The sequence below is a fragment of the Caloenas nicobarica genome, chromosome Z (genome assembly GCF_036013445.1).
Source record: "Caloenas nicobarica isolate bCalNic1 chromosome Z, bCalNic1.hap1, whole genome shotgun sequence".
Classification (NCBI taxonomy): Eukaryota; Metazoa; Chordata; class Aves; order Columbiformes; family Columbidae; genus Caloenas; species Caloenas nicobarica.
This window is the reverse complement of record NC_088284.1, coordinates 47,247,474-47,260,533: the sequence shown is the minus strand read 5'-3', so window position 1 is coordinate 47,260,533 and position 13,060 is coordinate 47,247,474. Positions and strand designations below refer to the sequence as shown.

General features: G+C 37.8%; 1 protein-coding gene across 3 annotated transcripts in view; it reads left to right on the top strand.

The window, feature by feature from the left end:
• Positions 1 to 13,060, top strand: part of FBN2 (fibrillin 2) — a 169,658-nt gene that overhangs the window by 79,097 nt on the left and 77,501 nt on the right. For all 3 annotated transcript variants that reach the window (XM_065657769.1, XM_065657768.1, XM_065657770.1), the window contains exons 18-19: positions 2,438 to 2,563; positions 5,530 to 5,655. In XM_065657769.1, the coding sequence (XP_065513841.1) occupies positions 2,438 to 2,563; positions 5,530 to 5,655 (252 nt within the window). The remainder of the gene's footprint in view (positions 1 to 2,437; positions 2,564 to 5,529; positions 5,656 to 13,060) is intronic.

Sequence of the window (13,060 nt, the reverse complement as noted above, 5' to 3'; positions counted from 1 at the left end):
ATGTTTCATAGCTTTGAGTTTAACCCAGGGATAGCATGATTTTTCCAAATACATATCTGAGTGTATGTAAATCATGATCTAAACTGCACTATGATTAAAGAAGAAATGTCCTATATAAAAATTTGAGCAGTACTAGTACAAAACAAGCTTTTTGTGAAGTCAGAGCTAGGCCAGCACCCTGACTGTTCTTTCCAAGGTTTGGAAAGGGAACTGTTTAAAGTAATGGGTTTACCGTATGGGAAGAAATAACTTAATATTGAAAAACCCTCTTTTCCTCAGAGACAAAAAAATATTAAAACTAGCCTTTTCCTGTTCTTATAGTTAATATGAATATTTTGGAACTTTCCAACTACAGCAGAAATTCTGTATGGGCCTGTAAATTCAGGGAATATATCTCATTCATCATGCTATTCTGTTGATCTGAGAAAAATTTTGAATTTCCAACAAGTGCTATGATTTCTATGACTGCTGTGGTATTGACCTATGCATTAGTTCTGTATTAGGAAAAGTATTTGTGTTTCCTAATAATTTATAACTTCTTACCTACATCTTTAAACCACAGGCACTGAGTGTACAGGCTAGATATTTTGCATCAAGGTATTCTTACAAACACATAGTTCCCTATTGATTTAGGTTGGAAAGGATATCTGGAGGTCATCCAACCTAACCTTCTGCTCAGAGCACGGGTACCTTCAAAGTTGAATCAAGTTTCTCAAGGCCTTACACATTGCAGTTTGGAAAATCTCCAAGGATGGAGTTCCCATAGCCTCTCTGGGCAGCTTGCTCTAGTGCTTAACCACTCTTATGGGGAAGAATTGTTTTACTGGTGTTCAGTTAAAATTTCCCCTGTCGTATTATGACTTGTGACTATTGCCTATTGCCCGGTCATTGTGTACATCAAAGAAGAGTCTGGCTCCATCTTCTCTGCAACTATCTATTAAGATCAGAGGACTGCTATTAGGTGTCCCTCTCATCTTCCCTCCTGCTGGCTAAACAAGTCTAGTTCCCTCAACCTTTTCTCATATGTCAGGCACTGGTCCTGCTAGAGGACTTCAATCATCCTGACATCTGCTGGAAAAGACACACAGCAAGCTGTACGTAGTCCAGGAGACTCTTCAAATGCACTGAGGATCATTTCTTAAACCAGGTGATAGACAGCCTAACCAGAGGATAAGTGTTACTGGACCTATTGCTTACCACACTGATGAACTTATTAATGAGGTCAAGACTGATGGCAGCCTGGACTGAAATGATCATGCCCTGGTGGAACTCATGATTGTGAGTGATATAGGCCAGGTAAAGAGTGAAGCCAGGACTCTGAATGTTAGGAGAGCAAACTTTCAGTTCTTTAAGGAATTAGTGGATGGGACCCCTGGGAAACTGCCCTCAGGGATAAAGTAGCAGAAGAGAGCTGGCAGCTCTTTAAGGACATTTTCATTTGGTCACAGGAGCGCTCTATTCCCATGCGTAAGAAATCAGCCAAGGAAGTCAGGAGACCAGCAAGGCTGAGTGAGGACCTCCTGCTCAAACTAAAGTGTAAGAAGGAAATGCATAGGCAGTTGAACCAGGGACATGTATCTTGGGAAAAAAACAGAGATGCTGCCCAGATGTGTAGGGATGGGATCAGGAAAGCTAGGGCAAAGCTGGAGTTGAGTTTGGTAAGAAATGTGAAAAATATGACAGGCTTCTACACGTACATTGGACAGAAAAGGAAGATTACAAGAAAAGGTACACAGACACAAACACACACCATAAATAAGACAGGAGAAATAGTGACAACCAACATGGAGAAGGCTGAGATACTAAACAGGTTTTTTTGCCAGAGTTTTCACTGGTAATCATTCTTCTCATCTCTCTCAAGCCTCTGAGCATCAAGGATGGAGGAAGAAAGTCCCTCCCACCATAGGAGATCAGGCTCAAGACCACCTGATGAACCTGAACATACACAAGTCCGTGGGACATTACAAGATGCATCCCAGGGTCCTGAGGGAACTGGCAGATTAGTTGCTAAGCCACTCTGTCATATTTGAAGAATGGCAGTCAGGTGAAGTCCCCAGTGAGTGCAGAAAAGGGAGTATCTCACCCATTTTTAAAAAAAGGGTAAAAAGAAGGACCCTGGAAATTACTGACCAGTCAGCCTCACATCAGTGAGATCAAGGAGGGAGCGAGATGGGACCTTGACAGGCTTGAGCGGTGGGCCCATGTGAACGTTATGAAGTGGCCCAAAACTAGACACAGTATTCCAGATTTGGCCTCACTAGTGTCAAATAGAGGGAAATAATCACTTATTTCAGCCTTCTGACTGCACACTTGCTATACCTTTGGTCTGAATGACAGCCCCAACATCCAGTAAGTCAGATGTTATCCACATCTATCGCATGATCATGTTTTTCATATCTTTTAGTATCTGGTTATCTTCTGTGTTGTGTTAATACAGATATTAATGAGTGTGCATTGGATCCTGATATTTGCTATAATGGAATTTGTGAAAACTTACGTGGCAGCTATCGTTGTAACTGTAACAGTGGCTATGAGCCTAGTCCTTCTGGAAGAAATTGTGTAGGTAAGTTGCTTGATTTTTTTATTGTTTTTTGAATAATTTATCACTATATTGATGCTAATTTGGCCTAATTCAGTTTGCAAGACATCTGCTTCATAAAGCTACAATAAAAATGCAAAAATTATCTAATGAAACTGCTTTTCTCAGTCACTGCATAACTAATATTCTCACAGGTGTATTTTTCTGTTATTTGGTGGAGGCTACTACTGTTTGTGAAGTGTAAGCAGGACATATCATTGCAGATTAGGAATTAATTTTCTCAAAAGCATGTATCAATTTTTGTTATATTTTAATGTCACACATTTGTCAAGACCACCTAAAATGTGTTTCTTTCAAGGCTGGATGATAATTTATCAAGAGCTGAAGGTCACAATTTTGCATGATGAAATGTAACAGATGGCTGTCATTGGCATAATGAGTGATAAATGGTGGTATATGTACACAGTTTCTTCACTACGCAATAATTTGTTCCCTAAGTTACACAAATACAGCAAAATGTATTGCTCCACACTTAGTCGTCTAATTTCTGAAAGATTCAGCTCATGAGAAGTAACAACCCACTCTTAGGATTTCACAAATCATGTCTGAACAGTAAGCTCAAGTGCAACAGTGCTTCTTCTATTCTTCAGAATTTCAGGTCACCAGTATACAGGAATGATTCACTTCAGAAACTTCTAATTGTCTTTGTAGTTTGGTTTGAGTTTATACCAGACTGTTGTTACAGTATCTAGATTTCTGCAAGTGTTTAAGTATACCCAACAGAAGATACGTATGTTATACATTTCACTCTCTGTGTAATTTATTTTATTATTCATGGTTGTGCATGAAACTCAGTTATTTTTTTTTCTTTTAAGAGTTCTTACACCCAAAAAGAGTGTATTATACCACAGGTATATTGCACAATAATACTGCTTATAGTCCCGTTATAGTCCTGTAATTCTAAACAGAAGCCTGAAGTTTGTTTATATGAAAAGCTAATGAAAATCTATCTGAAGCCATTAGAAAGTCTTAAGTATCATCCTGCCATCTGATGTGTTTATTTTGGATAATTATTTCTCTCTACACTTGAAAGTTTCCTGACCTATCATGGGTATGTATGATCAACAAAACCCCACCATTTTTGATAGTGAAAACCTATACTATATAACTGTGGTATTATTTCAGTACCAAACATTCCTAGTGATGCAAAGTAAACACAAAGTAATAGAAGTGTTTCTTTTGATCTGCTTGACTTAAGGAATTTTACAGCTAGTTACTGTCTAAAGGCCCTAAATATGACCTTTTGGCAGGAAAGGCACTGATGCTGAAAACTATTGGTGTTTTTTTTTAAATACTTCACATAATATTCATTTTCCGAATGGATTTTATGGCAAGGGATTTTATTTATCTAGTTACACTTGGGATTATGTAAGTGCTAGTATAGGTACATGTCTCTTTAATTATTTAAATAAAAATACAACATACTGACTGTGAACATGCATTTATTTTTAGATAGTAGAATTTTTGCACAAAAAAATAATCATGAACACAAAAATAAAGAGTTGAAATCTTTTTATTAATGATAAAGATTATGAGCTGCCAGGAAATAAAAATGGTCATCAGACAGAATACAGAAAGTATTTTTTGTCAGTTTTAAGTGTTTTAAGAGCATGAACTATATTGTTCTGTTTTTACAGTGCATATCACAATAGGTTGCAGTCCAAATCTGAATTTATTCTGCAAGACTCTAAGGAAATAATATGTTCATAATACTGCTAGTTGGGTTAAGGCATCATATGACAACAAGCTCAAAATTAAAGTCTGTTGCCATTGAAAATGTTGAATTCCAAATCCATCCTCCTTTACTTGGTTAAAATCAGATGAGGCTAGATTAAGGACAAGCTAGTTTAGAAGAGTTTCTTTACAGCTGCCAAACTTAAATATCAGATTCATCATCTGCAGAAATTTAGACTTTATTGTCCAAATCCTAAAGGACTTTATAAGCATAGCTTGCAAAATCTAATGTAGTTGGGAAACCAAAAGCTTCCGGATTGTAATTATATTGCATTCTTGTTTTTCTTCTTTATTTTTGAACATAGACTCTAAAAAATCTAGTTGATTTAAGATTTCAGTTGCAATGTTAAGTTTGAGAAATCAAGCACTCAAAAAATAGGAAGCACCCTGAAACAGAAGACGGTGCTAGGTTTATCATGGCTTGTCCTCTGAGTATTCTTTTATAAACTTAAGTATTTGTGCCATGTGTGATGGGCATTAAAGGAAAGTAGCTTAAAATAATTTTTTTTTCTATTAAAAAATAAACAGTAGGTCAATGAGGAAGATTGATTGCTTTTTATTAGCATTATTTGCACTTAGCATAAGGGGAGTTCAGGGAGTGATGTTAATTTATGGGACTTTCCTATTCAGTGTGCTTGATAACCTGGTCTTAATCATAGGGGGTTTTTTTAATACAATATACCTCTGGAGGGGAGGTACATATGTGTACTCTTGAGATGTCTGCCACACAGTCACTATACAATTTTGGTTTTGACACTTATATTCACTTCATGGATAACAAAATCAATGTTTGCCTATAAAACATGACTAGAATGGTAATCTAACACCATTATTTGGTTGTTTAAAAAAAATGCTGGTTTCAAAGCAGATAGACCTGCGTGAAGTTGTCATGGTGACATAGTCATACAACTGACAGATATCCCAAGGACTTCCTAGGAAAATGTAATTATTATTTTAAGACTAACCATGAACTATTTTTAGAGGCTGCTAATGAAAAAATTTAGAAGCAGACCAGATTTTTTGGTAAAGAGAATCTGAAAAGAATTGGCATTTTTCTTTGCTCAGTCACTGTTGTAAAAAACTGCATATCCAGCAACATAATTACTGCTGCAGGAAGCAACATGGGCTACTTGTGGAGGTGAAGACATCTCGTGGCATTTGCACTCATTGGTATGTTCTAATTCATCTTTTTGCAGACATTGATGAATGTTCAGTGAACGGGCTGCTGTGTGATAATGGACTCTGTCGAAACACCCCTGGAAGCTACACCTGCACTTGTCCAAAGGGTTATGTGTTCAGCACTGAGACAGACACATGCGAAGGTGAAAAATCTGCAAGTTTTGTGAATTTTATTGCTTATTAACTAATATTAAAGCTAAATGATCACAAAAGATTCAGAGTGGTGATGAATATCAGAGGAAAAGACAGAACTAAGATATTGCATAAATCCTCTTAAATTTCTCTGCAGTAATTTTTAGTGTTGGGTCTTGCCATTGAATTTCTTTCAAAGTAATCAGTTCACTTTTATATGAAAATGTTTTCATTTCCTTAGATAAAACACTTTTAAGCTGGAATAAACATGAATATATGAATATATACTTGCCTCTGGTCATGTAGCAGGGACACCTATTCTGTCATTTAGGTAAATGTTTTGATCACAGAGTCTCTGCTTTATTTTCTGCCTACAACCTCTGGCGATAGTTAATTCTAGATCAAATTCTGGTATTTGTGATGCTTTATGTGATGCTTGAATTCCAGGATCTGGAAATTACTGCCTGGTGGTACTAAAATTGTCCTTTATTTTTACAGTATAATCAAAATTGCTTTCTTATATTACTAATGAACACAGATATTAGAGCAATGAAAATGTTACATAGCAGAAACCAATGAGAAGTTTTAATTGTAAAAAAATTAGGCTGTATGAAAAAGTCAAAATAGAGGCGTTAGCTTTTGCCTCCATTTTAAATTAGTGTTTAGTGTGGTAGAATTTCACTAGTCTTTGCTTTATTTTTTATTTGGTTCCATGATCTGTAAATCTCAATATTTGTTATCATTAGAAAGTTTTTATAGTAAATATTCTTGCATTTGAGTGAGCAATGGGGAAGCTGTAATCCTTTGCTATGGAATACCTATTATATGAACCAATGTTTTCATACAGATTTGTCTGAAGCAGTGGAAGACATTATTTTCCTCAGCTGCTTGTTATTACTGATCAGACAGAAGTTGCTGCCATACAGCTAAACAAACATACGGCAAGAAAAGAGGAAGCACTCTGTAAACCATTCTTGCTGTGTAAGATCAGTCAGGTTAACTGAAACCGTTTCCTCAGCAGCACATGCTGGACAGGCTGACTTTGCACCGAAACAGGTGAGGAGCACTCCTGTGCTCTTTGCCAGTTTTCAGCAGAGGAGGCGAACCAAGCAACATGGGGAGGAGGCGATAGTGCTTTGAATGTTTCCAACTGTTTGGAAAGTTAACATGTGTTTGCATTCAAAACATCTCATGAAATGTTTTAAATTCTGGCAGTATCAAGTCATTCACCTCTTCACCCTTACTGTTCAAAAGAAATTATGTTCCTTTATATTTTAGTACATGTGTGTTTCAGAGGTCACTTTTAAAAGTTAAAATTTCTTCTCTCCCTGTATGTTACAAATCAGTAGCACTTGTTCAGATTAGGGCTTTTCTTACATCATACGCTCATGGATTTATAGTGCTCTCTCTGGAAAGCTGTCTCAGTGCCTAGTATCTATACACAATGCACAGGTGAAATTTATTCTTCAGGGTCTGTCTATATGTTAAGTTTCCATGCACTCAAAGATTTCTAGCTGTGAAAAAGGCTTGCAATGTGTCCTAATTTGCATGTGTCTTAAGGATTCTTCTAGACAGGAAAAACAGAATAAGAGTTCATTACCAGGATGACAAAGCCATCAACTTCAAAGCATAAGACTGACCAAATGGTAGATGAATGAGATGCCAGAATGCAAACAACCTAGCCAAAATTATTGAAATAAAATTTATATAGCTTTTCAAATATAAAATGTAAATTTGTTTTTAATTATCATAATAATAGTAATATTAACATAAAGGCTTGAAATTAGGATTCGACAACAACAAAAATTTGGTTTCATGGCCACATTGAGCCACCACAGCCTTGGGACAGCCTTGTCTTCTGGACATCTTTATCATCAGTGCAGTGTTTTCTCTTGTGCTAGATGAAGTTTGGGGATCATGATATAGTGAACCAAATCTGGGAGTCCCTTATCTTGTTTAGTTTGTGAGGAGGCTGTAAGTGGAGAAGAGAATGAGGGACAGTTGTCCTGGAATAGAAATGAATTTAATTGTTCGTTTGAATTAATAGTTCATTGAGAAGAGGGCGATTTCTTTAGATAGCATTGCCAGCTGATACTGACTGCAAACCCTAGTATTAAAAAAAAAAAGTTAGAGTTAAGATAAAATAGAATTCACAGGAAAGTATATGAAGACAAGATACTAGCAGAAATCCAAATGGCAGGCATATCTCCTCTTAATTGCACCTTAGTGTGTTTTTCTAAGTAATGTGACTACTTCAAGGTTTTGTCTGAGGGAATTAGGTGCATTCCCCAAATTACTAGTTTATGAAGCAATTCTAAAAATATGAATAAAGAACCAGTATGATTTATTCAAACCAACACATTAGAGTGTCTCTGACGGTCATCCAGTAATACAGGAACTGAGATATTTCACAACTCAAGGCAGCCTGAGCATGATGTAGAAAATGCACACACACACACCTTATTTAAGCTAGTTGTGATGTAAATTAAAATCTATTTTATTGTGAAAGAATAATTACTGAGATGATCATTCAGGCTTATTAAGTAAGGCTGTTTGGGTTTCTGTTTGGTGGGTTTGGTGAGATTTTAATTAATGCATTTAATCTTGTTTTCTTTTTTTAAAATTTCTTTTTAGATATACATAAAACAACATGCTTCTGTACATGTTTGCAATATTTGTACTGTGACTCCTGCAAAGACTAATGAAGGAGTATTATTTGATATTCCAAAAGATCCTAAAAAAGAATAGATCTGTCCCTGTCTTATCGCCCTTTCATGGTGATATCAGGTTTAGCTTGTGATTGAAAAGGGGGTGTTTGTTGATGAGAAACACAACATGACCCAGCGATGTGCACTCACAGCCCAGACAGCCAGCTGTATCCTGGGCTGCATCAGAAGAAGTGTGACCAGCAGGTTGAGGGAGATGATGCTGCCCCTCTACTGTGCTCCCGTAAGAACCCACCTGGAGCACTGCATCCAGCTCTGGAGCCGCCGACATAAGAAGGACATGAACATGTTTGGGCAAGTCCAGAGGAGGACCCTGAGGATGATCAGAGGGCTGGATCACCTCTCCTGTGAAGACAGGCTAAGAGTTGGGGTTGTTCAGCCTGGAGAAGAGAAGGCTCTGGGGAGACCTTATAGCAGCTTTCCAGTACCTAAAGAGGACCTACAAGGGCATGTAGAGATAGGACAAGGGCTAATGGCTTTAAACTGAAAGAGAGTAGCTTGAAATTAGATAGAAGGAAGAAATTTCTCACCATAAGGGTACTGAGGCACTAGAACAGGTTGCCCAAAAAAGCTGTGGATGCCCCATCCCTGGAAGTGTTCAAGGCCTGGCTGGATCGGGCTTTGGGCAACTTGGTCTAGTGGAAGGTATCCCTGCCCATGGCAGGAGAGTTGGAACTAGTTGATAATTAAGGTCCTTTCCAACCCAAACCATTCTATGATTCTATGACATAGCTAGCTTCATAGAATAAATCTGGCTGTGCTTCTCTTGGCTGTATTTCATATTTCTGTATGTCTGCTGAACTTTAAACGATGAGCTTGTGATTGGGCATGAATGCCACAGTAATATTTAAAATAATAAAGCTTTTTGTTAATGGAAGAAAAAAAATGCTGTTTTCTCACTTAGAAAAAAAAAAAACAAGAACAAAAAACAACTGATAACTGAAACTTCAGATTTGTAAGAGTATTTTGTTTCTGAGCATAGTTTATTGTTATCACCCTAAAACTTTTTGTTGTCTGTACAGCAGAATGTGAAGGCTTTTCAATTCCTTTCAATATTATTCTCAACATTAACTTGTATATATAGGTCGAGAAGGATCTGTCATCTTGAATCTCATGGTTAGATGATACTTAAATTTATCAGGAGGGAATTGGCATAAAACTATGTATAAAACCTATTAAATGTATTACATTTTTTCCAATGTTGAGTGAGTTGGCAGTAGAGAAATAAATCTATCTCTTTCTGTCCAAATTCTGCTTTCAAAGAAACACTACGTAATTCGGTTTGGAGTTACAAGTTCACTAGTTGTAAAAAACTTCCGTAGCTAGAAGCTTTGTGTTCTGCTTTGAAAATGCTCTGATGTTTATTACTCACACATACATTTTTAATTAATATGACTCTCATTAGTAACTGTGAAGAAACAAAAAAACTCTTCACTCTTCCCATTTATAGTTCAATTGAAAGTTTTTTCAATTTGTTGTGGGGAGTGGGGGTGTTATTCAAGGCTCCAGAGGCTGTGAAAGCTGATATTTTTACAACAAATTCTGTGGTTTAAATTGTGTTTCCAGTGACATAACTAGTTAAACATAAACCAGATGTGCTTTGAAGTTCATTTCCAGGAATGTACAGTGGACTGTTTCAATTTTTGTTTCTCTGACATTTACAACGTACACTCACTTAAGAAATTGTTTTAAAAAAAAAACCCTGATTAATATTTTCAAACATATTGGCTTTCATTTTAAAATATAAACCAGTATTAAAATCAATTTGATTTCTTTCTTATTGTTGTTAAAATTACCACTTAAGGTGCATGGAAACAATTTTTGGTGTTTGTTTAGATTGTGCTTATGATACTTTTTTTGACTGTTTCAGCAGAGCACTGATGCTGAAATGCATTCATCCTTTATTTTTTTTTCCTGAACGGTAGTTTTGGAAAAAAGCCAATGCTATTTTACAAACCTGTTGATAGCCAAAATCACTGGGTTTGGGTCTTGTTTCTTTTGTTTCTTTCTTTCTTTCTTTCTTTCTTTTTTCCTAGCATAGTGCTGAATCCTGTCAAAAGCAGAAAGTAACAAACTGGTTTTTTCAGGGTCAAAGGCCTAGAGCATAGTCACATGATTGATTTATAAACAACCAGAAGTTGGTGCCTCCAGATATGGATACCCCAATCCTCAGTGAAAGCTGCTCTCCCTCTTTCTGCTCCGTAGGGAGAAATGGGATGAGTATGCCTTGCCATGCACCAGGGTAAAGGGAAATGTGGAGGAGGCTGGTTCCCTGATACATCTTCCCTCACCCACAGTCTTGGCAACCAACTTTTGCTGTTCTCATCCCAGAAGATGGAAAGTGACTTATTTGTCTGTGAGATCAGTGAGGGGCTGGCACTGGTGCTTGAGAAGGGTAGAAGCTGAGGTTGGGAGAGAAAGGAGGAGGAAGGATGAAGGGAAATGTCCCCTGTGGACAGCAGCAACCTGGCAGATTGAGTCAGCTGTTTTGCCAAATAACATTTGATGCAAATTTGGGTGAAGATTTAGACTAGATTGTCTGACTTTGGCTTGAAATGGGCAGGCAGTTCTCGCAGTATAGAAAGTGGTCAGCTCTGACAATGATGTATTGTCTTTGTGTTTTTCCCTGGTTTTGCTCTACCGTACGTTCAGGTTGGGTCTTTGGGCAGAGAATGAATAACATGGTCTATGAAGTCAAGAGAGCTGCTTCAGTCATCATGAAGTGTTGACCTCTAGATGCTTTAGCCCCTCCGTCTCCATTTACTCACTTATCTTTGGTTGTAGTTTTGGGGACACTGACTTCTGAGTGTGGCCCTCAACTAGTTTTTGATAGGTTTGGGTTTCTTATTAACTCTGAAACCCCAAAATACAAGATGTGTTTTCCTAGAAGAAAATTGATTCTAAACCTAACTTGCTAAGTAACAGGGAGAACTAAAGACAGGAATTATAAGGTGATATTGCCTCTATAAATGTGATGTATTTTTAGCTTCATGCTTTTTAAAAAATATTCGGAATATGGTATCTCCTTATTACAGTGTCTTGTCCTGCACATTGGTTGTGTACGTGTGAACCTGTGTGTGGTTGGGCTGCCAGCTGTTAAAACTGTGGGACACTTTACATGAAAATCCCCTGTTTTCAGCTATAAATAGCTGCAGCAATCTTCAAGCACTTCACCTGTAATCTTTTTCATTGGGTGTCTGAGACAGATTAGATTTTAATTTTGCCTTTAAAGAATTCAGACAAAGCTTTTTGTTCATTTCCAAGAAAATGTTAATTTGTATATTTAGAAACATGCAAACCTTGTGACCTTTTTCTTTAAAAAGCTGATGCTCCTCTCTGCTGTTGCAGCTTGAAATATCTTGAGTAGCATTTGTGTCAGGATAGTGCTTCTTTACTCTGAAAATGTGCTCAGGTGTGGCCAAGTTGGAAGCCTGATTTTGCTCAGTAAATACTATTTTTCATGTCCAAAAGCCTCGAAGAATCTGTGGCACAGATTATGCCTGGTCCCTCATCGGAACTTCTCTGAAGTTGCATCTTAGCTAAAAGCGGGGTAAAGCACTTGCAGCTAACTGGACAGAGAATAATATCTGCATAAAAGCAAAGACATAAATGCAGATACTGATCAAAGATCCTTCTGACCGACAGCAGAGCATACAACATTACTTTCCAAAGATACTTTCTCAGTCTCCAACAGCTGTGGTTCAGGGACTTCTGACACCAGAAGCAGGATCTTTGCCTTATACAGACCTTACTGAATTTATCTTCCATGAACTTTTCCAGACCAACATGGATTAGTGCAGACTTTCAGCATCACTCACAGGGCAAGGATTCCCAGTTTCTCTACCTGTTGTGTGAAGAACCATTTTGTTACATGTTTTGCTTCCAGCCACCTTCCTTGGACGTCCCTTTGTTCTTGGACTTTAAGAGACAGGGAACATTTGATGCCTTTGATGGGGAGAAACTGTATATAGCTTCAATATAGTTCATTTGTGCTGTATTGTCATTTTGTCTCATTTTTTTTAAAGCTAGCCATACTGCTGAAAGCAAGGTGGCAGATGGAAGGGAAGAAAAAGTGTATCTTTCTCCAAGAGCATTTCTATGTGGAAAATTGTTTGACATACAGTGCATATTTAAGATTACTTCTTTGTCTCAGTGTGATCTGTTTCTAATTGTGGGAACCAGATATTTGGGTTCTCTGCATAAGCAGTGGAGGCTGCTCTCCTCTAGCAGATATTGCTGGCTGGGGAGAGAGCAGGAGACAAGGGAGGCAGGGAGCATAGCTTGGACAATAAAACCTATGGTAATAAAGTGTGAAATGTATTTACAGGGAGGAGAAGGGATGCAGAGCAGACAAATGTGGGCAAGCCTTCCAGATTGCCAGCTCGGATATAGAAGGACCTAGAGCTTGCTCTGTCAGAACTAACTGGCTTTCTAGATCTGCTTGATTACCTTTGTACTGCACTTCGCAGCACATCAAGTCAGTACCTGAGCAGGGCCAGACGCAGCCTGGCTCTGCCTGCTGGTGCACTCTGCTGCTGTCTCTGTAGTTAACTGGGTCAGGACCCGGGCAGAGACAACAGGGCCACGCATCTCTTTGGAGGCTGTTTGCAGAGAAACATGGAAGCTTTGCCTAATGCCCTACGGGACTACCAGCCCATAGTAGGATGTGACTTACCATCTTGGGCACTTC